General features: G+C 48.3%; 1 protein-coding gene across 2 annotated transcripts; it reads left to right on the top strand.

The window, feature by feature from the left end:
- The first annotated feature begins 1748 nt into the window (after positions 1-1748).
- LOC119176838 (uncharacterized) lies at positions 1749-26920 on the top strand. Of its 2 annotated transcripts, XM_037428189.2 has the most exons (8): positions 1749-1960; positions 3731-4060; positions 4515-4751; positions 6504-6573; positions 6752-6819; positions 6929-7023; positions 17863-18077; positions 24878-26920. In XM_037428189.2, exons 1-7 carry the CDS (start codon positions 1934-1936, stop codon positions 18059-18061), a joined length of 1026 nt encoding a protein of 341 aa, XP_037284086.2. In that variant the 5' UTR covers positions 1749-1933; the 3' UTR covers positions 18062-18077; positions 24878-26920. The 2 variants fall into 2 exon arrangements, with proteins under 2 accessions (XP_037284086.2, XP_075733826.1); XM_075877711.1 differs by lacking the exon at positions 1749-1960 and having other exon boundaries at positions 3701-4060.

Genomic DNA, 26920 nt, shown 5'->3' with positions numbered 1-26920 from the left:
TCCTGGCCTGTCCTTTAACAACCCCCGACTCCAGAAAGGACTCTTAGATTATCTCGAGACTCCGAAAACAATTGAGCTGCCGCCAGGTACTCCCTGTCGATCTCTACGTGGGAGACGCCCGCTACGCGCAAAGCGCGTCCTCCAGGACTGAAATAAAGTTTTTTTTCATTCCATTCCATTCTTCCTATAGCAAACATATGATCGCAAAAGTAACCAACCTAGAATTTCTTAAAACATATGAATCGAAATTGATTTAGTTTTTCTCTTTAGTCTCCTTTTAGAAAATAAAAAAAAAGCCTCATAGACAAACAAAAAGATCTAGCGTAAAAGTGGCACCGTCACGTGGCATTCGCAATAGGCACTGTCCGCTGACCAGAGGGAGCTGACCAGATGGACACTAACCCATCCTATAAGTTCGCTTACGTTGACCGTTAGGGGCACGCAGAAAACAGACGCGTCCCCGTGTATCCCTGCTGCAATACGTCCACTCACACGGGATACGCGGGCATCGCGTTCCATTTTGACTGACCCCAACTTATTATCGGTGTTTTTTTTTTCTCCGCTAGGCATTGGGTTCTGTGCGGTGCAGCCACACTGGAAAACTTTACTGCACGGTGCCTATATGCTTTATATTCTAACGAAAAAAAAATAACATCGGTATTACACTATGACGAAGGACCATCCGAGCAGATGCAACTTTCAACGTTTGGCCCTCATGGCGGAAAGTTGTCTTCAACTTCTTGGGGTTTTTTTTTCTTCTTTTTTAGGCAGTGGATAGGGAAGCGTGTGGTAAACCTTTTTTTATACTCGAATCCAGCTCCCTTTTTCCTGAAGGCTTATTAATCCCAGTATGGGACACAAAGCCTCGTGCCCCGAGATGGAGCATTCCAAATGATACAGCTGTATGGCTTATGAGCGCACCATACGAACAGGTCCTGCAATCGCCAACTCTCACAAGATTTCAGAAATATTGCAAGAGATATATTCACTCTTCATTTTCCCCACTCGTATTGCACGCTCATCAAAATCATCATCATCGAGACCTCTATCGTCATCTATCGGTATATACTCATCATCTGGCCTTCGTTCGGATCACTGCTTCTAAAATTTACGAAGATGCAAAGATAAGCTCACGCTGACATAACGACGGTTAATATTGCACATGGGGTCCGTTTATAGACGAATTTTGAAAATATGGTTTATAGCATTACATAGCGTTCGTTGGGTAGTATATTCGCTCTTTCGTAATTAACGTGGCTGCGCAAGGAGGTAGCATACGTAGTGACGACAAATGCCAACTCGAAACTCCGCGTTGCGTACTCTAAAATTGTCTAATAAGGAGTTTTAGTGTCGTTCCTTTGTATTATTCTCGAATGCGGTGGCACCAATGAATATAAAAAGGTGTTACGCAAGTGGCTACGCTCTCCGCCACTAAAGCTCCCTAATAAGTTACCGAACGGTCAGGCCGCACAGATTACGTGGTGACGCTAATTGAACGGCGATATAACATTCACGTGTAATCTGCGCAAGGGCCAAGTGGGAGCTATAAGGTCTGATAACGCGCCTTATGCACACTAATCCCGAAAGAGGGCACAGGCTCACATGCCATTTACTCCTTGGGGGATGGTGCGGGGCAGCGCCGTATGTGTGCCGCGAGCAACCTGTTGAGAGAGAACACGGCGCACTTCCCCTGGTGGGATAGCGCCCGGTGCTGCCGCCCAGCAAGGGGGCGCTGTGCGGCCCCCGATCGAAAGTGCTCGAGCGCGCGCAGCGGTGTTCCCAGAGAGTTGCCGTCGATTAATTGGGCTGCTATCGACCCTCTTGCAGCGCAGCCAAGATGGCGGTCGGCGACCGCGGAGGTTCGCTCGCACCCTGGGCACGACTGGATTTGCCCCGAGCCCGCAACACTGTGAGGGCCTAGATGTGAAAATAAATGTATCGCAGCTACCTCTGCGTCGAGGTAAGTGGCCGCTTCTGTGCCCAGTGGAGTACCACTGGGGGTATGCCACCGGGACAACGCTTGTTTACCAACAACCGTGTGCGTGCGTCATGGCAGCACTGGGTGGCGGCCCCCCTCTCTTAACCGCGACGGCAGCGCCGTCGTTCGAAACACGGTGCTGCTGCGACCCGAGACACCTGAATGCGACTCGGTTTCGCCTGTACGTTGGGTCTCCCGCAAAAGATTCTGCGCGTCGTTCTGATTCCTTAAGCATAGGTGCATGCAGTGGAGACTGACACGAACCTGCTGCGATGACCCAATTCACTTCCCCCCCCCCTCCCCTTTTATTAGTTAACGTTTCCAGCCATCTCTTAAAACGCTGATGTGAAATTCACGCCAAGCTACAATTTTAACGTTGTTCTGCGACATTCCGTTACCGTGACAAAGCATCTCATTTTGCCTGAGAGGCACGCGACACGAAAGCGCACCTCGAACATCGATGCAATGGTCTTTCGAAACAGTCGGCCAAATCTTGGCTTTTGTATGAACTCCATTATCGACCTGCGATGTCGCGTCGCGAGACGACCCCGTCACGTTGGCATCTCCGCAAGCAGAGTATTTTTGTGGAGAAGCCGAACTCAAATGCGTAAGGAAACTACAGTTGGCGGATTATAACGGGCTGCTGAGTGTCGGGTTACCAAGTGCCCAAATTACTTGTCTATCGTATTTATCAGGTGACTGGTTTTTCATTAGTGCGATTACTTTCAACCTAAACTAAAATGAAGAGAAAGAAAATGTTCCGCGCTGTGGGAATGAGCTGTTGTTTCTCGAAGCCAGCACCCGCTTTCCTGCTTTTCCTTGAGTACTTGTGTTGGGCACAACATTTATGACCGAGTAAGCTCATTAACTGCACGTAAAATTTAATAACGCAAGCATCAGGCTACTTATTTCGACTAAGCTGAGAAATTCCAGGCTTTGAGCTTTTTGGATAAGTTGTTTATGCTTGTGAGATCTGTGTGGTAGTGCGGCGCAGTAAAAATTGAGGGATCGTGTCGCCTCACCGTTACAGAGCTTTTAATGTGCAGTTTTTTTCTACTTCACCCAAATAAGCTTTTTTTAATGGTGCTACACACACTTGTGAAAGAAGGCAGAGACCTCAAGCTTTTTTCACGAGTGTGCTTTGGCTTCATGGTGCGGGGCACGATGTTTTCGTTAGCGAGCATACTTAACGATGTGTTGTGTTAAAAGACGCTATTCAATTCCTCTTCTCGAGAAGCGAAATTGAGAGTGTGTTGCTGCATATGTCTGGAGAAGCCATGCAGCACTCTTACCCACGTGTCATTCACCGTGATATGCTCAAACAAATAGGACGGGAAATAAATGAAGAAAATTAAGGCAAGTATATAGTGCAAACAGCGTAAATGTAAAGATGTTTTAACTCTGATCTCATAATTTGCACAGGTGGCTGCTACGCTTCAGCACAAACCATCTCAACGCTATTTAAACTACGCGATAATGATTTTGCATCTTGTGTATCATGATTGTCTCATGTTGCTAATTATTGCAGTTGTGAGAACTCTGCGATCAGTAATGAAGTACCAACACCCCGCTATGATAGTGTAGGGGTATTATTATTATTATTATTATTATTATTATTATTATTATTATTATTATTAAACGGCAAATCAATAGATAAGCGCGTGGCTGTCACCAGGCTCCGATGAGCACTCGCACGTCCTTCCGACCATGATCATTGGGAGCATGGCGTCTCGACCACTGCATGGAACGCAGGTGGTAATCCTGCTGCTCCTGTCGCACGTGGGCTGGAATGGGCCGTCCTCGCCGCGCGTGCAGCCCTGTTCGCGGGCTCAGTCGCGCGTGGCACGCCAGCTGGTGCGCCGCAAGGTGACTGCCGTGCTCCAGCGCTACCGCGTCTCGCTGGGGCCCGAGTGCCCGCTGCACCCGAGTCGCGACCTGTTCTGGTGGCCGGCCGGACTGATGGCGGACGAGGCCACCGAACAGCCCAGCTGGAGCTGCCCCATGTGTGGCCGCTCTTTCTTCTGCCACGAGAAGCTCACCAGCCATTGGGACGAGGAGCACGCGGCCAGCGTGGCCCCCAAGGTGACTTGCCACGTGAACCGCGACTCATGGCCCACTTGCCAGATTCTCTCGTCGTGCATACACTTCCTGCCACGAGAGAAGCTGCAGTGACCGCACAGTGGTGCTTATGTATCAGTAGAAGGGAATGCTGGTATATTACTATGTTAACGAAAGGGGGCTCTCGCGCCCTGGTGCTTGTGAGAAATTATTCTCACGCTTTGTATCCAGCGTTCAATACATTACTAAGCACAGTAAAATCATCCGCATCGCACCGCATTGCAGGACAGTGAAACGGCACAGGTTTTCGATCACAGCCTCTTGCCACAATCTTGCTTCTCACCTCGCGCTGCAGTCACCGCGAAGGAACGGCGACTGCCCTGCATACTTAACATGTCGCGCGGAAATCATTCTCTAGAAGGTGACCGCCGATCAATAGAATGTTGGAAAATAATGCCCAACAGAGAAATGCTCGCAGGCGGAGCGGGGGGTGTGCCTGGCTGATTACTGCGACATCCTGCGCTGCGATGTGCTGGGACCCCGGCTGGCGGCCGCTGAACGTGCCTCGGCCGGCGGATCGGCGGTCGCAGCCACCTTGCCCGACAAGCCCAAGGAGGCGGAGGTCCTCGGCGGCCGCTGTGGTGAGCCGCCCGCCGACCATCCACGTTGCTCTTGCGACCAGAAACACATGAGCGCCTTGCAGCAAAAGTGCCGGGTACGTGTGCTCGCGGTGGGAGCTTCCACGTTACTCGGTCCGTGAACTCGAAAACGACGGTCCCAGTGGTTTGTTCCAACCTGCGAACACTTTGCGGAACCAACATTTTGCAGTAACACTCCGTCTAACGGCGGTCGTCGTCATTGAGAGATAGACGATTTTCCTTCCATATTCGAAATCATTCTCTTAGAATTCCAAAACACCACGCTTGCCCGGAGAAGACACTTGGTTAGCGAAAAAAACTCGCAAAAGAAAATGCGGATGGCGACGCCATCTTCAAGTGTCCTATCCATGCACCATGACGCCATCTATTTGAACAACATCTACAGAGTTCCTAAAAAGTAAAAATGAAGTATATCATGCTCTATCCCTAGACCTAACATACCAAGTGTAAGGAAATTTAGTTCAGTCAATGTCACCAGAATACAAAAAAAAAATTCTTTGGAATCTGGGAGTCACGTGTGGTATTTATCAGCGAAATTCAAAAACGACACTTTGAAGTTGATTTTCTCATTTGTTATAATGCTTTGAAGGTAAAATGAACAACGTCAAAGTTATCAAGAAGTTTATCAATGTAGAGTCTTCCTTTGTTCAACGTCCAGCTTCTCTAAAGGGGGCCCCCTAACCCACACGGCTTGCATCTATATACATACATACATGTGTGTGAGACAGGCATCCATTGCTGATCACCAGGCAGCTGCGGGGAGCGGGAATTTCCTTCAATATTCGCAGCGAGTTCCGCACAGTCGTCTTTAGGCCTTTCCTGCAGTTGTACTAGGTAGGTCTCAGCCACGGTATGCTGTGCGTACAGTGCTCAGAGATCGAAACGCGACACTTGGACGTTGTGGGCACTCGTTTTCGACCGACAAACAGCGTATAGTGACAAACGCAACTAAATCGCGGGCTTTTGAGTCTATAAGCGTTTGACACTACACGAGCTGTCACCCAGAGTTCATTTATTGCGCGAAGAGCACCAGCAGCCTTCCAGTATAGGCCCGGCCTATCACGTTTCATTACCTGAGCACTATAGACTTTATGCATATGCGTTTGAACTTGCCCTGAATCTCTGGGCGTCCGTGTATCCGCATCCGTATCATGTAGAAACAAAACAAAAAGCCTCCTCAACGTTTACATCCAATTTAATAACTTTTTTCTTTATATAAAGCGTCTGTTAAATTATTTAGCACCATCGTTTAAGAAACATTTAGAGACCGAAGGTCGTGGGATTCGATCCCACAACGCTTAATGCTAGAGGCCTGTGGACTTTGATTTAGATGCACAATAAAGGACCCCAGGTGGCTGAAATTTGCGGAGCTCTCTACCATACGGCGTTCCTCATTATCATATCGTGGTTATGTGACGTAAAATTGTTAGAACTAATATATTATCATTGAGGAGACTACCTCTGTCCGCAGTATATGTCCAAATACAGTATAGACACCTCCTGCAAAACTTCTGTTGGCTATAGTTTGTAAACAGTCTGATAATAACACGATGTTTAGACATTGCTGAAGTTATACAGAAGCAGATATAGCGTCAATTTTACATCAAACATAGCAAACGTACACATAACTTGTATACACATAACAACCTGTTGCTACAACGTCGAAGGTTTCCCTGTGCTGCTCACTAATCTGCTGTAATGCAGCAAACTATTCTCTTAGTGAAATAATTCTTATATTAATCATAGCGTATATATATTCCGAGGCTTCAACCTGTGTTTGTAGCATTATTCCATCCCACTTCTTCCAGATCGTTGTACAGCAGTGCGTCATTGGACTGCTGTCTGTTCTTTCAGTCAAAGATTTCCAAGACATTGAAGGTGAGTCACCGTTGACATTTCAAAATGGCTCCAATGCCGAAATGCGCATTGAAACTCACATGCGACCGATGTCGACAATGAAACCGAAGCATTTCTTTTTTATTTCCTTCTCCCGTCCTCCCCCTTGCACGCAAGAGAACGCTTCTGTAGCGCTGTTTTTTCTTTACATTTCTTTCAGATGAACTCAACAATAACATCTGCTCTTACCTCACCTGCAATAAGTACTGGGACGATTCCCTGAACGAGGTCAGTGATATTCGTTTAGTCAGAAAATATGAAGACAGATCAGTGCCGCCTTTCATCTGTGCTCCTAATCATAAATAAGTTTTTTTTTCATCCTCTTATTATGTTTCAGGAGAGACGCGTTCCAATATTGTTCAGCATGATAATAGGAATAATACTCGTCGGTGGGTTTTGCCTTTGCTACTACATCGTTTGGATACTTTTCGAGTAAGTACACGTGAAAATTTGTGACTTTATGGTTTTTAAAACTTTCTTGAAAGTTCACATCGAGGGCTGATGAAAACCTTAAGTACTAATCATCATCATCATCATCATCAGCCTGACTACGTCCACTGCAAAACAAAGGCCTCTCTTATATTCCGCCAGTTAACCCGGTCCTGCCAATTTATACCCGCAAACTTCTTAATCTTATCTGCCTACCTAACTTTCTGTCTCCCCCTAACCCGCTCGCTTGCCTTCTCTGGGAATCCAGTTAGTTACCCTTAATGACCAGTGGTTATCCTGTCTACGCGCTACATGCCCGGCCCATGTTCATTTCCTCTTCTTGATTTCAAATATGATGTCCTTAACCACCGTTTGTTCCCTAATCCCCTCTGCTCCCTTCTTTGATTTGATTTGATTGATTTGATATGTGGGGTTTAACGTCCCAACACCAGCATATGATTATGAGAGACGCCGTAGTGGAGGGCTCCGGAAATTTTGACCACCTGGGGTTTTTTAACGTGCACCCAAATCTGATCTGCTCTTTTCTTGTCTCTTAAGGTTACACCTACCATTTTTCTTTCCATTTCTCGCTGCGTCGTCCTCAATTTAAGCTGAACCCTCTTTGTAAGTCTTCTGGTTTCTGCTTTGCAGCTCAGTACCGGCAAGATACAGCTGTTATATACCTTCCTCTTGAGGAATAGTGGCAATCTACCTGTCATAATTTGAGAGTGCTTGCCAACTGTGCTCCACCCCATTCTTATTCTTCTAGTTACTTCAATCTCGTGGTTCGGCTCCGCGGTTAATACCTGCCCTAAGTAGACATAGTTTTTTACAACTTGAAGTGCACTATTACCTATATCGAAGAGCTGCTCTTTTCAGAGGTTGTTGTAAATTACTTTCGTTTTCTGCAGATTCATTTTAAGACCCACCTTTCTGCTCTCCTTGTCTAACTCCGTAATCATGAGTGGCAATTCGTCCCCTAAGTTACTCAGCAATGCAATGTCATCGGCGAAGCGCAGGTTACTAAGGTGCTCTCCATTAACTCTTATCCCTAACTGTTCCCTATCTAGGCTTCTGAAAACCTCCTGTAAGCACGCGGTAAATAGCACTGGGGAGATTGTGTCCCCCTGCCTCACACCCTTCTTGATTGGTATTCTGTTGCTTTCTTTATGAAGCACTATGGTAGCAGTTGATCCCCTGTAGATTTATTTCAGGGTGGTTATATATGCTTCATCGACGCCCTGATTCCGCAGTGTCTGCATGACGGCTGATATTTCTACTGAATCAAACGCCTTCTCGTAATCAGTGAAGGCTATGTATAGTGGTTGGCTATATTCTGAGCACTTCTCTATTACCTGATTGATGGTATGAATGTGGTCGATTGTTGAGTAACCTGTTGAGTAATCCTGCATGTTCCTTCGGTTGATTGAATTCTAATGGTTTCTTTACTCTGTTAGCAATTACCTTTGTAAACAGCTTGTATACTACTGTTAGCGTCCTCTATCCCGCTTTTGGTAAAATTTAGGGTGTCGCCGGTATGGCCGTAAAAAAGTAAAAATTGATAGAAGACACAACACACGACTCACACACTGTTAAGAAAATGAAAACAAAAGAAGGTTGTATTTAATTAAGAAAACTAGGTTACAATATTACTCGCGCAACCGTTCAATTCCGCACAACGCACAACCGCTCAAGTCGCTCGCAATTCGCAGACTCCCGTTCGCTCGCCGTTCTCGCTGCGTCTCTGGCTCTTTCCGCGCTTTCTCGCTCTCCTCTGTCGACCACAGATCCGAGTACACATACGCGCACGCTGACACAAAACGCGCACGCACCAGACACACACACACACACACGCACGTGCACAAATTGTTCCACGAAGTCAGTGGTAGAGGTCCGTCGCTTAGCCATTCGGGGAAACAGAGTCGAACGTCCCACAGGCCACGGATGCACAAAGGGACATGTTTCTCTCTTCTTGCACCCGAACTGCAAGGTGCATTAAAGCGGGCCGCCGCCTTTGTGCTGACCCGGCGCCCGCAGGTCTGGAAGGCTCGCCGATCGCTGCTGCCCGTAAACAAGGAGGACGGCCCCCTCGAGTGACCAACGGACACTCGCACGGCACAACACACGCAAAAAGAAAGAAATAAAACAAAACTTAGAAGATTTGAGGCAGTCGCGTACACTCGGTCGTCCTGACAGTCATTAACGTCCTCGTTAATGGAAAAAAAATCATAAACAAACCCACACGCCAATACACAAACAGAATTGTTTCCTTCGTCGAAGAAGACAAGAAAAAAAAAACAACTGTTTCAGTACGCACAGTTCACTCGGTAAATCCCGGCACGCACTGAAGTTCTCAACAGACGCCAACGCAACTATGGCGCACTCGCATAGGGATGGGTCTTGGCGAGAGAGATTGTGGTTATATCAGTAGAAAAGAAAAGAAAGGTGCCGACCCGTAACTGTCTCTCCTTACGAGGACACCTCAACAGGTCAGCAGAGGAATGGGATATGGGGAATAAAAGATATAGGGAGATGGAAGGAGGGATAAAAAGAATAGAAGGAAAATAGAGGGATAAGAAGCCGCCAGCCAACGAGAGGAAAAAAGAAGGAGATAGGAAAGTGGGGATCCGGTCGAAGCAGTCCAAGGGCGGGGTGCCACAATGCGAGAGCTGCACGGCATCAGGAGACCGCGGAGGGCGAACCAGTCGGCGGGAGCTACGCTGAAGTCGGAGATCGCGAGGGCACAACCGTCCAGCTTGAAATCCTCCGAGCGAATGAAGGGGTCTTGGCGCAGCTACGGGCCGAACGTCTCAGTCGCTGCACCTCACATTCGGGGGCGTCCGACTCCTCCGCAGACTCTCCGTCGTCATCAAGGTGTGAATGCGGATTGGTCGTTGTCCAGCACTTCAACTGCGACACGTGCGCAGTTGTCGCGAAGCGGCTCGCCCTTGTTTCGTCAAGGTCGGCAACTCGATACGTGTCAGCTGGCAACACTGCCGTGATTACAAGGGGGCCCCTATATTTTGGCTGGGCTTTGGCAGGCCTTCCCGTCTGTTCTGGAGCCCTCGTCATGAAGACCATGTCACCGACACCGTACATTTTAGCCGGGAAATGGCGCTTGTCGTAAGCGACCTTCATCTTCTTCTGCTCGCTCACGAAGCGCTGCCGTACACGTTCGCGCAGCCCGCCGGGCTCCTCCCACTCTGACGCTTTAGATTCAACCAAGCGCTTCAGTGTCACGCTGTGAAATTCCGGTCGATAACCGTGTAACGGCTCGAAGGGAGTCTTCCCAGTCGTCTTGTTTACAGCGTTGTTCAAGCTGCACTCTGCCTCACTGAGCTTTTCGTCCCAATCTCGCTGCTCTGTATCGACCATCGATGTAGTAATGACTGGGCTCGCATACTCGGAATGTGTCTCAGTTCCGATTCCCTCTCTTTTGCACTCTCCGACGATGTCACGTATAGCCTCTCGCTTTGATGCATTCGTGCGGTAGGGCCGAACAGCCACGGGTGCGCTACCAGGTATCTCCTGTATGTCCATCGAAAGGGCAGGTGTGCAGCCAGTGCAGCCAAGTTCGCTGAGATTGGCGGCGAAACAATCCCGGTACCCAGTTAGGAGGCACGCGAGCTCACGACGCTGCTCCTCTGTTACGGAGGGGCCCATTTTAATTTCCTCGCACCCAATCGGCCATCGCGCCTCCGTAACAAGAATTTGCTCTGGCTTCGCCGCGCTGCACTCCTCTCTGCACTCATTTATTTCCTTCATCTCGCAACCCGGGATGTCCACCTCTGTCGCGTGGCCAAGTCTTTGTCCTTTACCTAGAACCACGTCATCATTTCCGCTCGTAAACACCGGCACAGTAACCTCTCCGTCCTCCATGTCAACAAGAATTTCGCACCCACAGTTGTTGAATAGCACTGCACCAGTGACGTTAGACTGCGATGACAGTCTCACCCAGTTTATAACATTGGCCTGCAGTGGGGTCTCTTCGGCAGTTTTCGAACGTAATTTCGGACATGAAACGAAGGGTTCGAGATGTGAGAATGGGCACTCGTCTCTATGCCAGAATTGTAAGCTGCCGCCCAGCCCAGCGTAGGTCACATATGGCAGCTCGGTAAACGTGCGACCGACAAGCAAATCGACCGACTGGGCCTCGTCGGGTACAACAAGTATCTGTATGTTCTTGCCAACGACGCCATCTATCAGCAAGTCGGCCCGGCACCTGCCAATCGCACGAGCAGCTGGAACGCCCTGGCTGCCGAAACCATACAGAGCTGTAGCATCTTCCAACACTTCCGCTCCGCACCGCACCGCCGCTGATTCGCGCAGTAAGCAACCGGAACTGCCTGTGTCTATCATGCTAATCAAAGTCACATTGCCATTCCATTTAACGTGCTTCAAAAGCACGCCAGGGTCAATTTTCTCTCCAGAGACAGCGTTGGTCTCATTTCTGGGGCCTTTTGCTTGGCAGTGTTTTTGGGTATGCCCAGTCTCCCCACATTTTATACATTCTTCTATTCGTCTCTCCTCTGGGCAATCCCGCGAAATGTGTCCAAATTTGAAACAATTATAACATTTTCGCTCACCGTACTGATTTATGACGGCTGGCCGCTGGTCCCGCCCGTCGTACCCGGACGCACCCTGCAACGGTGCCTTGGGTGCAGGCTGCATACTAGGTGCATCGCTCGTCGCTCTTCGCTCAGCCGCTGTCCCGAAGCGTTCTCGTCGCTCACGGTCGATCCTCTCAAATTCCTGAATGTCGTGCAACAGGTCATCCGCGTCTTCGTGCGACCTTCCAAGAAGCATCGTGCATAACTCCCGCGATCGGAGACCGATCAGCACCTGCTCCCTCGTATCACAGAAATCTAAATGCGCCTCTCTGCAAAGGCGCACCTTCTCGTGGAAGTACGCAGCCGTGTTCTCATTTCGCTGCTGCATTCGCTCTTGCATACGCCTCCATCGCTCCGCCGCCCGTTTCTGGCTGTAGAAAGTCCGCCCGAACATCCGCTCGAAATCGTCCCACGATGAAATTTCGGCAGCTCTCGAACGGTACCAATCTCTTGCGGCGCCGACCAGGTGACACTTGGCAGTTTCAAGCAGGAATGGCGTTGGCCACCGGTGAAGCGTAGCCGTCTGGCGCAAACTTTCCATCCATTCCAGGGCTGCTGACGCGCAACCATCACCGGAAAAATCTGCAATATTTCTGCTCAAATCGGGCATCACCTCAAACGTGTTGATGGCCGCCTGGTGTGGAGCCCCCGACGACTCCGGCTGAGGCAGCCGCCGCAGCAGGTCCGCCAACAAGCGGTCTTTCTCGCGCAAAGCGTCGAAAAGTTCCCGCTTGGTGAGCCCAGCACAGTCGTCGTCATCACGGTGACCACTCTCCTCCGGCGATGATCCGTCCAGCATGGCTGATGTTAGATCTCTGGAAGTGCCCGCTCACTGGAAGTCCACCATTGCTTTGTTCTCGCACTGACGCAATCGCACTCCTCGCTATGGTTTTTCAAACTCGTTCCGAACGTTTTCTAAAATCGGTCAAATCCCACTTCTGATAAATGTTAGCGTCCTCTATCCCGCTTTTGGTAAAATTTAGGGTGTCGCCGGTATGGCCGTAAAAAAGTAAAAATTGATAGAAGACACAACACACGACTCACGCACTGTTAAGAAAATGAAAACAAAAGAAGGTTGTATTTAATTAAGAAAACTAGGTTACAATATTACTCGCGCAACCGTTCAATTCCGCACAACGCACAACCGCTCAAGTCGCTCGCAATTCGCAGACTCCCGTTCGCTCGCCGTTCTCGCTGCGTCTCTGGCTCTTCCCGCGCTTTCTCGCTCTTCTCTGTCGACCACAGATCCGAGTACACATACGCGCACGCTGACACAAAACGCGCACGCACCAGACACACACACACACACACGCACATGCACAAATTGTTCCACGAAGTCAGTGGTAGAGGTCCGTCGCTTAGCCATTCGGGGAAACAGAGTCGAACGTCCCACAGGCCACGGATGCACAAAGGGACATGTTTCTCTCTTCTTGCACCCGAACTGGCAAGGTGCATTAAAGCGGGCCGCCGCCTTTGTGCTGACCCGGCGCCCGCAGGTCTGGAAGGCTCGCCGATCGCTGCTGCCCGTAAACAAGGAGGACGGCCCCCTCGAGTGACCAACGGACACTCGCACGGCACAACACACGCAAAAAGAAAGAAATAAAACAAAACTTAGAAGATTTGAGGCAGTCGCGTACACTACAAAGAGCAAGCTGATCGTCCTGTAATACTTCAAGTCCTTGTCATCTCCTTTCTTATGTATTAAGGTGATGTTAGCATTCTTACAAGACTCTGGTACTTTTCCGTCAGGAGACACCTCGTAAACAGGGTGGCTAGTTTTTCTAACACAATTTGTCCTCCATCTTTCAACAGACCTTATGTTACCTGATCCTCACCAGCAGCTTTGCTTCTTTGCATGTTCTCTAAAGCTTTTCTGACTTCTTCCATCATTACTGGTGGGGTGTCATCTGGGTTACTGCTCCTAGTATTAAGGTCGTGGTTGTCCCGGCTACTGTACAGATCTGTGTAAAATTCCTCCGCTATTTTAACTATCCTATCCATATTGGTAGTTATTTTGCCTTCTTTGTCCCTTAGTGCATACATCCGATTTTTGCCTATCCCAAGTTTCCTCTTCACTGCTTTGACGCTTCCTCCGTTTTTCAGAGCGTGTTCAATTCTCTCCATGTTATACCTTCTTACATCAGATACCTTACGCCTATTAATCAACTTTGAAAGCTCTGCCAGTTCACTTTTGTCTGCTGTACTTGAGACTTTCATGATTTGACGCTTCTTATTGAGATTCGTTGTTTCCTCGGAAAGCTTGCCAGTGTCCCGTCTAACTACCCTGCCTCCAACTTCCACTGCACACTCCTTAATGATACTCGTCAAATTATTATTCATTGTATCTACGCTGTGGTTGGTTTCCTAAGAGCCAAGTACCTGTTCTCAAGCGAGACTCTGAACTCCTGTACTTTCCCTTTCAGTGCTAGCTCATTGACTGGCTTCTTGCGTATCAGTTTCTGTCGTTCCTTCTTCAAGTCTAGGTGAATTCGAGACCGTACCATACTATGGTCACTGCATCGTACCTTGCCAACCACTTCCACATCCTTTCACGATTCCTGGGTGTGCACTCATCATAAAGTCTATTTCGTTCTTATTTTCCCCATTATGGTTTCACCATGTCCACTTACGGTTTCCTCGTTTTTGGTAGAAGGTATTCAAAATCCGTAAGTTATTGCGTTCTGCGAATTCTACTAGTAGCTCTCCTCTGGTGTTTCTAGTACCGATGCCATAATCTCCTACTGCCTGGTCTCTAGCCTGCTTCTTCTCTACTTTTGCATTAAAGTCTCCCATCAGTATAGTATACTTTGCTTTTACATTACTCATTGCCGATTCTACGCCTTCATAGAAGCTTTCAACTGAAGCGTGATCATGGCTGGATGTAGGCGCGTATGCCTGTACCACCTTCATCTTGTATCTTTTATTCAGTTTAATTATGATACCTTCCACCCTTTCATTAATGCTATAGTATTCCTCTATGTTACCAGCTATCTTTCTGTGAATTAGGAACGCCACTCCCAGTTCTCTTCTGTCAGCCAAGCCCCGATAGCAAAGGACGTGCCATTCTGTAGCACCGTAGTACAGGCCTCATCTGTCCTCCTAACCCCACTGAGCCCTATTATATCCCTTTTAACACCCTATAGCTCCTCGAATAGTACAGCTAGACTTCCCTCACTAGATAAGGTTCTAGCGTTGAACGTTGCCAAGTTCAGGTTCCAATGGCGGCCTGTCCGGATCCAGAGATTCTTAGCATCCTCTGCTGCGTTGCAGATCTGACCGCCGCCGTGGTCAGTTGCTTCGCAGCTGCTGGAGACTGGGGGCCGTGAGTTAATTGACGAATGTATGTGGGACGTAGGGGTCAGATACTGCACCAGGGTGGCGAATCCTTCTCTGGTGAGAGAGTGCGTTACCGGCGGTGGTTACCGGTGAGGCCGCACCTCAGGACCTTTCAATGCAGTTCCATCACCATGCGGATTTTCTTTTTCTTTATCCGGTTGGTAACTGCGCGGCACCGGAATTCGAGCCACAGACCTTTTGCAAGTGAGGCTCTAACTACTACGCCATCGCCGCTCTAATACGGTGGCGCTTTATCTCAGTGTCGTCCGCCTCGTCAGATCAGCGGCTATATATGCTGCTCGTCTGCCGTCCCGAAATTAGCGGGTCCTACCCCGGCCGTGGCGGTCGCATTACGACGGAGGCCAAATGGCCCGTGTACTGTGCGATGTCAGTGACGTTCAAGAACACCAGGTGGTCGCGATCTCTGGAGCCATCCACTACGGTGTCCCTAACAAGTCCTGCTTTGGGACGTAAAATCCCACATTTCCTTTTTTTCCGCTCACACTAAACATGTTGACATGCACGTTTAGTATGCCGTTTAGTATGCTGCCATGCACATCTCTCGGCTGTGCTTGCAGAATCTCTCAAGAATTCAGTTCTCCTACAGCCTTCCAGAAGTTGTACACCGCAACATGTCTTCCTCAACTTGAATATGCATATTTCATCTGCAATGGCAATGCTAAATCTGGCAGTGACGCCATCAAGCGAGTCCAGAAAAAAACTTTCATAAGCATTTGTAATCATAGTTTCGCTAGAAATGACTCTGGATCTCGTTCCAGCGTTGCCAGATTACTGTCTTTGTCACCACTTCACTGCCGTTAAAATTGCCCTGACCTGTTATTTCTTTACGAACTAGTAGTGCACGGTATGATATCCTGCCCTTACAGTTATGCAATTTTTCAGATTCCGCGTAAGTTAACCCGAGAGAATCAACCATTTCATGTACCTGCCAACTTCTTTCAACAATGTACTGTTCACAGAATACAAATTCTCTACAGTGTGAAATTCCATGATCTTGATGTTTTTTTTAACAATCCAATGTCATTGTTTTTATCTCAGCTTTGCTCTGTCTTAACGTAGTTTATCACAATGTAGAGATTCTTCCCTTTTCCGAAGCCGTCCACATAGTTGTGTATATTCTCTTTTTTTTCTCTCTCATTCCATGATTCTCGTCTTGATTTTTATTCTTCTCAGTTTGCACTGATTTATTTTTGGCTGTATGCTATCGCTCTTTTTAATTTATTTCTTTCTCTGAAGGCTGTCTGCGTTGTGTTTTTATTCTTATTGTTTTATTTTTGCGTGCGCCTGTACAAAGACTTTATGGTTGTTCCTGGGCATCTTAAATAAATGATAGATTATTATTATTATTATTATTATTATTATTATTATTATTATTATTATTATTATTATTATTATTATTATTGTTGTTGTTGTTGTTGTTGTTGTTGTTGTTGTTGTTGTTGTTGTTGTTGTTGTTGTTGTTGTTGTTGTTGTTGTTGTTGTTGTTGTTGTTGTTGTTTAAATCACGAACCTAGAAGTGAGAGTCGTCGACCTCCATATGAGGTATAGACGAGTCTGCCTCAATGACTGAACTACTTCACTTGGGGCAAAGATGGGGAGAAATGTCAGTGTGTAAATCGGCAGACCAGGGAGCATTGCTTGACAACAATTGGTGTGTTGTTCTTAAGGGATATCTTATAAGAGCAAAACATTAAAACAATCCGCCCCCTCATCATTATCATTTGCAATAACTCGTTGCACAAGTAATGAGGTTGAAGCCAGTGACATACTTTCTTTACGACTATCCATCACTTGAAGTCAGCATCTTTTCCTGAACGTCTGTCTTTCTTGCACCACATTTTAAAAATTCTACATGCAGATTTTTTTTCTATTTAATACGAAATTGTTTCATGCCGGGGTCCATCACGGCTGTGCTGACGTACTTCCGTCACGGAAATTCGTTGAAAATTGTATACTGAGAAATCGCTGAGAAAAAAAGAAAACAGAAGGCAAGTATGCGTTGCGCTGAATCGAACCACTAACCTCTCGATTCAAGGCGCGTGACGCGATCCACGTGTGTTAACGGCAACTCATTTATATACACCGCACACCGTTTGGCAGTCTTCAGAGCTTCGAAACGTTAGCGCGTTTTCGTTATCAGTGGCGAGATGGTGAGACGTGCTCGCGTTAGGCGTGCTCTGAAGTTCGTCGCCTCGCCGAAGCGCCGCCTCCACGGAGCGTGGTCTCTCCTGCGCGCGCGCCTATCTGATTCGTAGTTCGGGGGAAGACGAAGGTCACTTCGCACGCTGCCGCGGCCGCGTTTACGAAAGGAGCGCGCTGACACACGACGCAGGAAGAATTGTGACAGTTGTTCGCGCTTGTACTGTGTATACTTGTGGACTCGTTCACAGAACGACAGCGCACTTTAAGTGTCGAGCTGTGACAGTTGTTAGTCTGCGCTCGTCCTGTGTATGCTTATTTCATGCGTGCTTTCTGCTTGAGGTGGGCGCGAGAAGTTTCGAGCTGCTTGCCGTTCTTAACGTGACGTTACTGAATTCGTTACTGTTGCTGAAAAAATGCTCAATAAACGCTCAACTACCTCTGTAAAGACACGTTTAGCTTTTGTGTTATAACGATTTCTATGTAGGGGGATCAGCCACGTTTTCTTTTTTTCTTTGAATGAAAGTCAGCGTCCTGACTCGAAGTAATGTTTGAAACTACGAAATTTCGCGTGCAGCCATGTCTGCAATGACGGCCTCCAGCACAAGTTTCACTCGCTCATGCACCAGGGAACTGGTTTGATTGATTCGCACGTCAAACTAAACGTTCCTACAGAAACCGTGCGTGGATATAGCTTTTCAACTCGTCGAACTCCTCACCCTGTCGCTGTACGCAGGTCGATTCCTCATCCGAGACTGAGCAGCCCATGTGACGGGGCGCCGTACGACGACGTCTACTGCGACAGCCAAGTGCGCTTTTCCAGCTTCGGCTTGGCGTCCGACGGCCGCGACGGTGGGCACGCGCGCCAGTGCCACTGCCGGTTCGTGGGCCGCCACGCGTATCACAAGCACAGCGTGGCCGCCAGCATGCGGTGACGCCGGCAGCGGCCAGGTACGTCCGCCAACGCTGGTCATCCGGGCCGGCACGCACAGACACGGCCGGCCTAGAGAGTAGGACTGCAGCCGGGCCCGCGCAGCCGCCGCTGCTCCGGCGTGCACCCCTTGTTTGGCGCCGTGATATGGAAGCTTCGCAAGCCCATGTTGTTCGTTCCACTCTCTGCCTTGGCAGCGTAGAATGCTGCAGGCGAATAGCGGCGTCGGCGAGATACGTGTCGATAGGAATGCCACCGGGAGCAAGCGAAATCTCCCGAAGATGCCTGTGCGCTTGCACGACCGTCCGTTTAGCATGAGTACTCGTGAGCGCGGGTGAACTCGTAAGCTTCTCCAATGGCCGTGTCGGCATGCCGACCCTCGTCTGCTTCCTGAGGGTGGCCGCCATTGGCTTGTCGCACGCACTCTGTCCTCGCTTCTATGCGACATTCTGGAGTTGCCTTTTTACTCAGTGGGTACACACCGCAGCGGGGTTGAAAACAAACAAAACCAAACTAACGGGGGGAGCTGCAATATCAACAGATTCAGATCCATCGTTGATGACCAGGATTGGTCGAATGAAATAATACATGACCGTGAGCTTTCCAGAAGGCATTCCACGGAGGTCTGAAGTGTAGTCTATACGGTAATGAGCCTTTAGAGTTCGTTTTATCTTTACTGTAGCGTAATGATTGCATGTAGAAGCACGGTCGAGAAAGCAGCCGGCATGCATCACGTTGCATTTACCATGAGCACGATGCCGCTCACCTCCAAGGCGCCTTCTCTGATGACAAGGGTAGTTCATAAACGCCGTACTATCGTCCCAAAAAAATTGGAACCAGGAAGACGCCCATGACAGGTTATACAACGGAAACCTCTGCGCATCACAAGCATTCCACTTTGTATGCTTGCGCAGAGCACTGTCTGGCCATTAATAATGAAGTTGTGAGGCCAAAATGTTTCCTAGTCGTGGACATTGCGAGGAAAATTAACTCTTTGTGTTCAACTAGTTTTTGTCGAGAATAGCTGGGTGTAACGCTGTGATCCAGGCGAAAATTCATAAAGCGAATGATTATTACATGAACACCGTGTCCCGTTCGCCATTGTTATCGAACCAATCATTTTTATTTTTTTGCACGCAATGAAAAAAATATCGTGCTTAGGAATCGCGTTTATGTAAACCAACGAGTTCGTTTTGTTTGTTTGTTTTTTTTTCTGAAGAGAGGCTATTCTGGGACACCTAAAATGAGGTGGTCTCAGAGAGCATCCTTCATTTTTCGCAGGAAGATGTGCATGGTCTCGAATGGCATTGTGCTCTAGGATATAATACACTTTATGACATTTAATCTGGCCTCGAGATGGGTGCATGCGTTCCTCCTAGCTTCGTGGCTCCTTCGCGCATTGCCATAGCACAAAGTTTAGAAATGACCATTGTACGGACGAGTAACTTCCTTTACTTTCTTTTTTTTTCACAGTAGCCGTTACGGCTGCAGCCATGCAGATGGTTGCATTTCAAGTGCACGCTACCATGAGTGCATGGGACGTACTTCAGCGCCTGTTGCACGATTAGCGTGCCTGTGTACAGACCAAAGTCGATCTATTTTTCTATGCAGATGGAATTTCTACTTGCCCTCATGGCCTATCAGCCGATCTGTGCGCCTCAAATTTCCACACCCACACAGCCAATAACTCGACGTAAGTCGAAAAAAATATCGATCAAAAAACAGAACAAAATGGCAGCCGCAGCTTGGACTCCTTCCACAATACTAGCAGTAGAGAGTACGTGACGGGGCAAGTCTTGTTCAGCCTGTACTGAAATAGCAATAGGGCTTAACTTACACCCGCCGTGACGTGTTGTGCCGCGTGTTGTCTCTCGCAAAAAAAAAAACACTTTCGGATAAGCTAATCCAGCCAACCCCGCAATACGACGTGCTAAGTAGAGGTGCTTACTTATACTGCAGTGTATACGCCTATACATGTGACTGGCTTCACCACGCACTCCACTAAGCCAGGGCGAGGTTCAGGTGCTACTATCCCACCATGCTTTCGCAGGTCGTCTCGTTTTCGCACGTGTTGGCATTTGAATGACATGCCCAGTGGACATGTTTTTACAAATTGTCTCATCCACATGGCACTTTTCGTCGGCCACGTCTAAGCAAGAAGGACGATCGGGTGAAATATATACCGATGACTTTCGTTTTTCTCGCTAAACGTAGCCTGCTAGAAACGTTCTTGGTAGGCTTGTCAACGTGGAAGTTGTCGTTCGGCGTGACATCGCAACTTTGCTCGCGTTGAAGGCCACTCGACAAACTCGAGCTCCGCGGCAATAATAAACGCCTAGCGGACACGGCTCTCGCAGTCGGGCCATAGCATTTCCGCTCTCGCGGGCTTCGCAGCAGTAAACACATGAAATATCTCTGCAAAGACGAGGAAGTTTACACTTCAATTGCACGGATATACACAGTATATCATTACACAGTCTGAAAGGTGGTTTCTTAAATAAGCTACTCCCTCATTTCCCACGACGGCTGATCCAGCACCGCCTAAGCTTCACAATGTTTACAGTCACCGTTTAGTCGGCGCATCATAGCAGACAAATAAAAATAAATAATGGGTAAGGAAAGGCGAATGCGGCTATCCAATCGTTAGGATCGACTGAAACAAAGAACGGTTTGGTTGGGCCAGAAATGACATCATTATTTTTTCACACAACGCAAGTAGCGATATGGCGCTACTTGCGCGCTACAAAGTTAATCATCGTTCTTAGCAGAATATCGAAACGCGGCAATCCGTGTCCTTGCGTTTATTGCAATAGCAGACGAGGAAACCAGGCGCTCAACCAGATTCTTATCTGCATACTTTGGATGAAAATATTTTAGATAAGCACCTTGCTACACCTTAGCACTGAAACTGTATACTATCGCTGACGATATAATGCAAGCTTAGCGCGTGATAACCGATCCGCAGCTAGCTTGGGGGCCAGGTTTGCGGATTAGCCGTGTCGTGCGTTTGCGCACTTTATAAGTGGCCGAAGTGCTGCTAACGGCATACGGCCCTCACGTTACTGTATCCGCCGGCAACATACAACATCCTATAACCTCGCGATGCTGAAACTCATTTGCATTTCAACATCACAGCGTTCTCCTCGTCTTCTTAAGATGTTGTTCACCGCGTCAACGTTCTGTTTGTCCACAGTACTATACGACTTACGTGAATCAATGCATCGTCGGGAATCGAGGGCACCGCATTTGTTCATTACAATGCGGGCGCGATTCTCTGCGGAGCGTATAAAGTGTTCGTTTCAATCGCTCTTGACCAAAGCCGAAAGTTTACTTTCCATAAGTGTCTTCGGTCTGTTCGTAATCACAGCACTTGTGCCCCGCCGCGGTGGTCTAGTGGCTAAGGTACTCGGCTGCTGACCCGCAGGTCGCGGGTTCGAATCCCGGCTGCGGCGGCTGCATTTCCGATGGAGGCGGAAATGTTGTAGGCCCGTGTACTCAGATTTGGGTGCACGTTAAAGAACCCCAGGTGGTCAAAATTTCCGGAGTCCTCCACTACGGCGTCTCTCATAATCAAATGGTGGTTTTGGGGCGTTAAACCCTACATATCAATCAATCAATATCAATCACAGTACTTGAATCACAAGTATTTTTGTTCGCAACACCAACCTGTGATTGAGCACCTGCCTTCGCCAATATCTGTTCATCTGAGTCGAGCCCAGTTTGAACACGGGCATTGTTTAATTTCTCTTTAAAAAACCGTAATTATCAAACGTTTTGACGAGGTTCTATCGACGACCAGATACTGCTTCGCTATACACTGCGTTCACTTCGCTCCTCGTCCTCCCCAACAAAGTCAAGTGAAGGCCCTTGTCCCTATAGATAGAGGGAGATGGTGTCGCTTGTGAGATTGAGATGGTTTATCATGTCCTGATACTACTTCCACTTTTAAAGCGCTGGCAACGCAACTAAGTAACTTTGATGCGGGCGCCTAGATTAACTATACATGTGTTCAATAAGCCAACTGTCAAAGGGCATCTATCTTTATTGGTCTACAAAAAGTGCCTCGAACGTTCTCCGCATGAGCACTTTTCATACGGATGTCCCCTTTGAACATTTCTTCAGTCTATAGGTTATGATGATTGATATGTGGAGTTTAACGCCCCAAAACCACCATATGATTATGAGAGACGCCGTAGTGGAGGGCTCCGGAAATTTCGACCACCTGGGGTTCTTTAACGTGCTCCTAAATCTAAGCACACGCGCCTACAGCATTTCTGCCTCCATCGGAAATGCAGCCGCCGCCGCCGGGGTTCAATCCCGCGACCTGCGGGTCAGCAGCCGAGTACCTTAGCCACTATAGACCACCGGGGTGGGGCCATGTCTAAGTTATAAACCTCAATGCTATTTGTTAAGTTAGGTTATAATATTCTACTCAGTAAGCCACAACTAGTAAAAAGTGTTGACAATGCCACACGGCATTGGCCCCACTAAATATTTATATGAACCATAGCATACAGTTCAGTCTCGATATTAAACTGCAGCAAAGGAACTTTTCAAAAAAAAAGTATAGCATAAAATAATGTGAAAATTTTTGACGTCACTCGTTACACAAGACATGAGTGAAGGCTCGCAATGAAACGAACTATACGTACATTCTTTACTGCAAAGTACACTGGCCCACATTAAAGAGCATTAAAGTTTAATGTTTTTTTTTTTTTGTTGCACCGATCAGCAGTCATATATTGAAACAGAATGTCAAACCGGGATATTTTATTCTTAAAGTCAATGGACGGCAACACAAGGCAAAGAAGTGCCTTGGCCTGTGGTCGACTTTGTCTTGTGTTGCCACCTTCTGCGCTGTCTTGAATGACCGAGAATACTGGGTTCTGCTCATGGCCCAGCGGTAGGCGCAGTCAGCTATCCGTCCAGCCTATCGTATACGATGAACTGAAAGGGCACACCATCAAATATGAGCATCGATTGGCCTATCTGCCCCCCCCCCCCCAACTTCACGCTAAAAGCGTCGCTTCTTAAGTCATTCGCTCGGCACCCGCATTGGGCGCTGACGAGTTATAGCGCTCTTACCCGCCGGGGCCATCCATCCGAGCTCTCAGCGAGTGCCGCTGCACAGACTGAGAGGTGCTGATGAAACACTGCAGCCCAAGTCTCTTCAGTCTCGCATCGCGACTTTTCCAAGCTTGCGCTAAGAAGCAGGGCCCATTTCCTCGTGCATTGGAAATTGTGGAGTGACCCTACGCCTCCCTTAGCTGACGTCGCCCGCACAGCGGCACCGTCGAGTTCTGGCTAGCCTCGCTGCTCTCGAGAGCGCCATATCCCCGACATAATCGACTGTCGCCATTCTGGAGGCCGCTGTGCGTCGCCCCTGTGTGTCTCCCTTGGGCACCTCGTTAGATTAGCTGCACTTTCGAGCTGGTATAGTGATCAGGACGGACCTGGTCTGCGCTAGTGCGGTAAAACGAGCGCGACTATACACACCGCGCGGCCACGAGCTGCTTCTAACTGGAATGCTCACTCCGGTTTGAGCTCGAAACACGCCCTATAGTACCACGAGTCAGACAATAAACGTGGCAGTTTTGCTCGTGTTGCATACAAAGTGTTGCTACAAAAATCGGGTCACCTCAATTCCGTTCCAACGTCTAGGCAAGACGACTAATCGTCAGTAGACTTGACAGTGACCAGTATAAAATGTTTTAGAAGCCTGTACGCACTTGTAAGGCAGGGATAGGTCGATCGCCTTTTGCATTCTATTATACCGGTGACACAAGGGCACTCTTGATTGCGATTAGGGTCGACCAGAATCAAATTTCTCGACTGCTATTAGCAATCATCGCAGCTAAACGGTCCAAACCTATCCACGTCTAGTTTGGCGTGGACGTCAGTGTAATCGCACTCTGGGAGCCAGATTTCGAAACGCAGATCGTGATCAAAATTTTAATAAGAGAAAGCGAAATTTTCCCAATGGCGTGCTCTTTTCCCTTACTCCGCATAAATAGTTACCGTATGTTCCACAACGACCTCATTCGCACGCCTCATGAGGACAACGTTCTTCGTCTCATACATCATCTGCAACGTTGAGGAAGCTATGCAAAAAGTTCGGTCAGCATAATGTATATGCCCGCACATCTCGCGCTTGGATTTCATTGTTGTAAACGTAGCCTCCGTGATCGGCTCCAGCTGCGCGCAGCCGGAACTGATCGAGGATGCCACAGGTCGAAAACAGGGAGAAGCCAATCGATCACGAACAACATCTTGGTAACCACACAACCATGCAGTGGTTCGTTTATTTTCAAGGCATGGAGCATCTTTATTTATCACTTATCTAAGAATGAAAAAAAAAATATAACGCGTGATAAATTAAACTATCGAACAATTTCTAGGTTTTAAAGCAACTGATACAAGACGTCTCACTAGCTTCCATCACGTTACACCTGGTGTACGAAACGAAGTGTATACAATAGCAAAGCCTATATACAGTGGAATCTTGGAGCTCCTGTTGGCAGCAATTTGAGTTCTGAAAGCGCACTTTTCTTGTCCAGTATGCAATTCCTACCTTGAAAGTGAATTATTGTTGCTTATTTTACACGGCAAGAGTATGACGTGTTCAACCTAACGAATGAAGGTGAATAGTCCCGAGAAATCTGTCGTCAGGGCAGCGTGAAAGAGCGCTTTCTTAGAAAGGTGGACCGAACGCTGCAGTCGCCTCTCGCTCTCTCGATCGGGTCTGTCGCGTGTTTCGTTTCTCGGCCGGCATGTTTGACTGCTCCGCTCTGCTTGCTCCCCTGTCCCGTCCCGTGCACAGCACGCTGCGCTGCTCACTCCCGGTAGAAACGCTCGGGAGAAGCCGCCGGAACTGGCCGCGCGACAGCCGCGGACTGTGGCCGCGTGGACGCAGCTACAGAACCAGGGCCGACCATCGTGGCTCTTTTCACTGCTACCCCCTGGACACACCACTGTCGCACCGCATCACTGGCGTGCCTGCGTGGACCGTGCATGAGGACTCGCACCCTGCATCATGTGTTGTGGACGCAATAACTGGCGCACGTGTAGCCGTGCACGTGGCGTGGCTTCCGAGAGAGGCGGTGGGCTCTCAGCCGCCCCTGCTCCGCTTGCCGAATGACTGCGCGGCCGCTGTTGTGTGCCCGCTCGCAGTGCGCCGAGGCAACTGTCTCTTGTGTTTGTGGGTAACTGTGAACCGATCAAAGCGCTAATCTTCTTGAAGTGTGCGAGGGCCGTGTTCGCTGTCTCGGGTTGCCTCCCAGCAGGCCCCATGCTCCAACGGCAGCCGCTGCAGTGCAAAAATCGCGTGCACCTCCTCAAGGCGCAGAAAAGGTTCGTGCGTCGTTCTCCATAGCGCGTTCACGGTGCGCAGACGAACTTTATACATGCACCGGTGGCGACCCCTAAGACGTTATACGTGTCAGCGTAACAGTGAAATTTCGCGGCACTGTAGTCTGCTGTAAAACGCGTCCAAATCATGCCAGAAAACAAGCACCTATTTTTTATTAACAGGGAGCTGATCTAGTTGTTACCTATCTGCACACCCTGTCTTTTGAGAATGAATAAGCACTTAATTTTTATTAGTGATTAATTGCAGTGTGCTTAGCTACTCCATTAATAAGTAATTCTTTCCCCAAAGCATATAGCTAAGAGAAGCGTGGGGAAAAAATACAGACGGTTAAAGAAGCCAAATGCGATCTAAACTATAGCCCAGCAGTGCTCTCAGTGAGGAATTGTTCTGTCCATAGAATACCGCTCTGCCGCAATATTCCCTCAATTGATTTCTTCGAGCCAATGGAGAGAAATAGTCTTATCTCTCTCTCATATCCATGTACGCACTTGTCTCTTTACTTGTCATCTTTTTTTATCTCTTTGACTGGGCCATTCAGTTCCATCTTGCGATAATCGTTTCATATACCACCCCATTCTGCGGGCAGCAAGCTTCGTGGTCGAGACACGCATTCAAGTGATAGTTTCGGAGCCCATAGCGTTATATATCGGCTATAACTGCGAGACGGCGCCACGTTTTTTTTTTTTTTTACTTTAGGTGGAAGGGGGGTGGCACCCATGACCGGTGAGGGAGGCTGCCAACTTATCGGTTGTGTTCCGGCTATGCTTGATTTTTTTTTTTTTTTTGTGGGGGGGGGGGGGTCAGAATTTAGGGGGACTTCCCCCCTTCCCCCGCATTTCCCGCTGGTACCGCCTTCAACTGCGTGCTGCGTGCGATTCACGACGGAGCAAAAATGCATTCCTCTGGTAAGATTTGCGCAATTTGACCATGAACCAATCGAGTGCTCTCTCTGGGGAACGACGAGTGGGATTCACCGCGAAATACCACGACACGAGCACCCGCGTGTTCCGACCCATTCAAGACCATGTGATAGCGTTAAGTAACCTCTGCGCGAATGAAATTCAATGTTATATGCTCTGCATTTTCAGGGAGATGAGAGAAGAAGCTCGAGAATCGTTGACCAATACCAGCGGCATCACTGAAACGTTTCATTACTTTACTACGAGCCCGTATAAATGGACTCGATCAGCTTTCATAGCATGAGGTGCACACATGTGTACGTCACTCGGTAATTCTTTTCTCGGCGTTCTCGTCACCCAGAGCGAATATGTGGTCGTGCTGCGAGTTTTTGTGACTCAGTTGTTTCACGGAAAGCCTATATATTGAGAGTTTGGCGATTGTGCTCATACATACTATATATGTGTGCGTGTTTGACACCCAACTCCACGACGTTCTGTTTGCCTACTGACTTGCCTCGACCGCTGGAAGAAAATGTTGATTTTTCTCGATGGCTTTTATAACTTGACATATAAAAATATATATCTGATATCTATA

This window comes from Rhipicephalus microplus, chromosome X (genome assembly GCF_043290135.1).
Source record: "Rhipicephalus microplus isolate Deutch F79 chromosome X, USDA_Rmic, whole genome shotgun sequence".
Lineage (NCBI taxonomy): Eukaryota > Metazoa > Arthropoda > Arachnida > Ixodida > Ixodidae > Rhipicephalus > Rhipicephalus microplus.
Note: the sequence above shows the minus strand (reverse complement) of the source record. Positions and strands in the feature narration are given on the sequence as shown.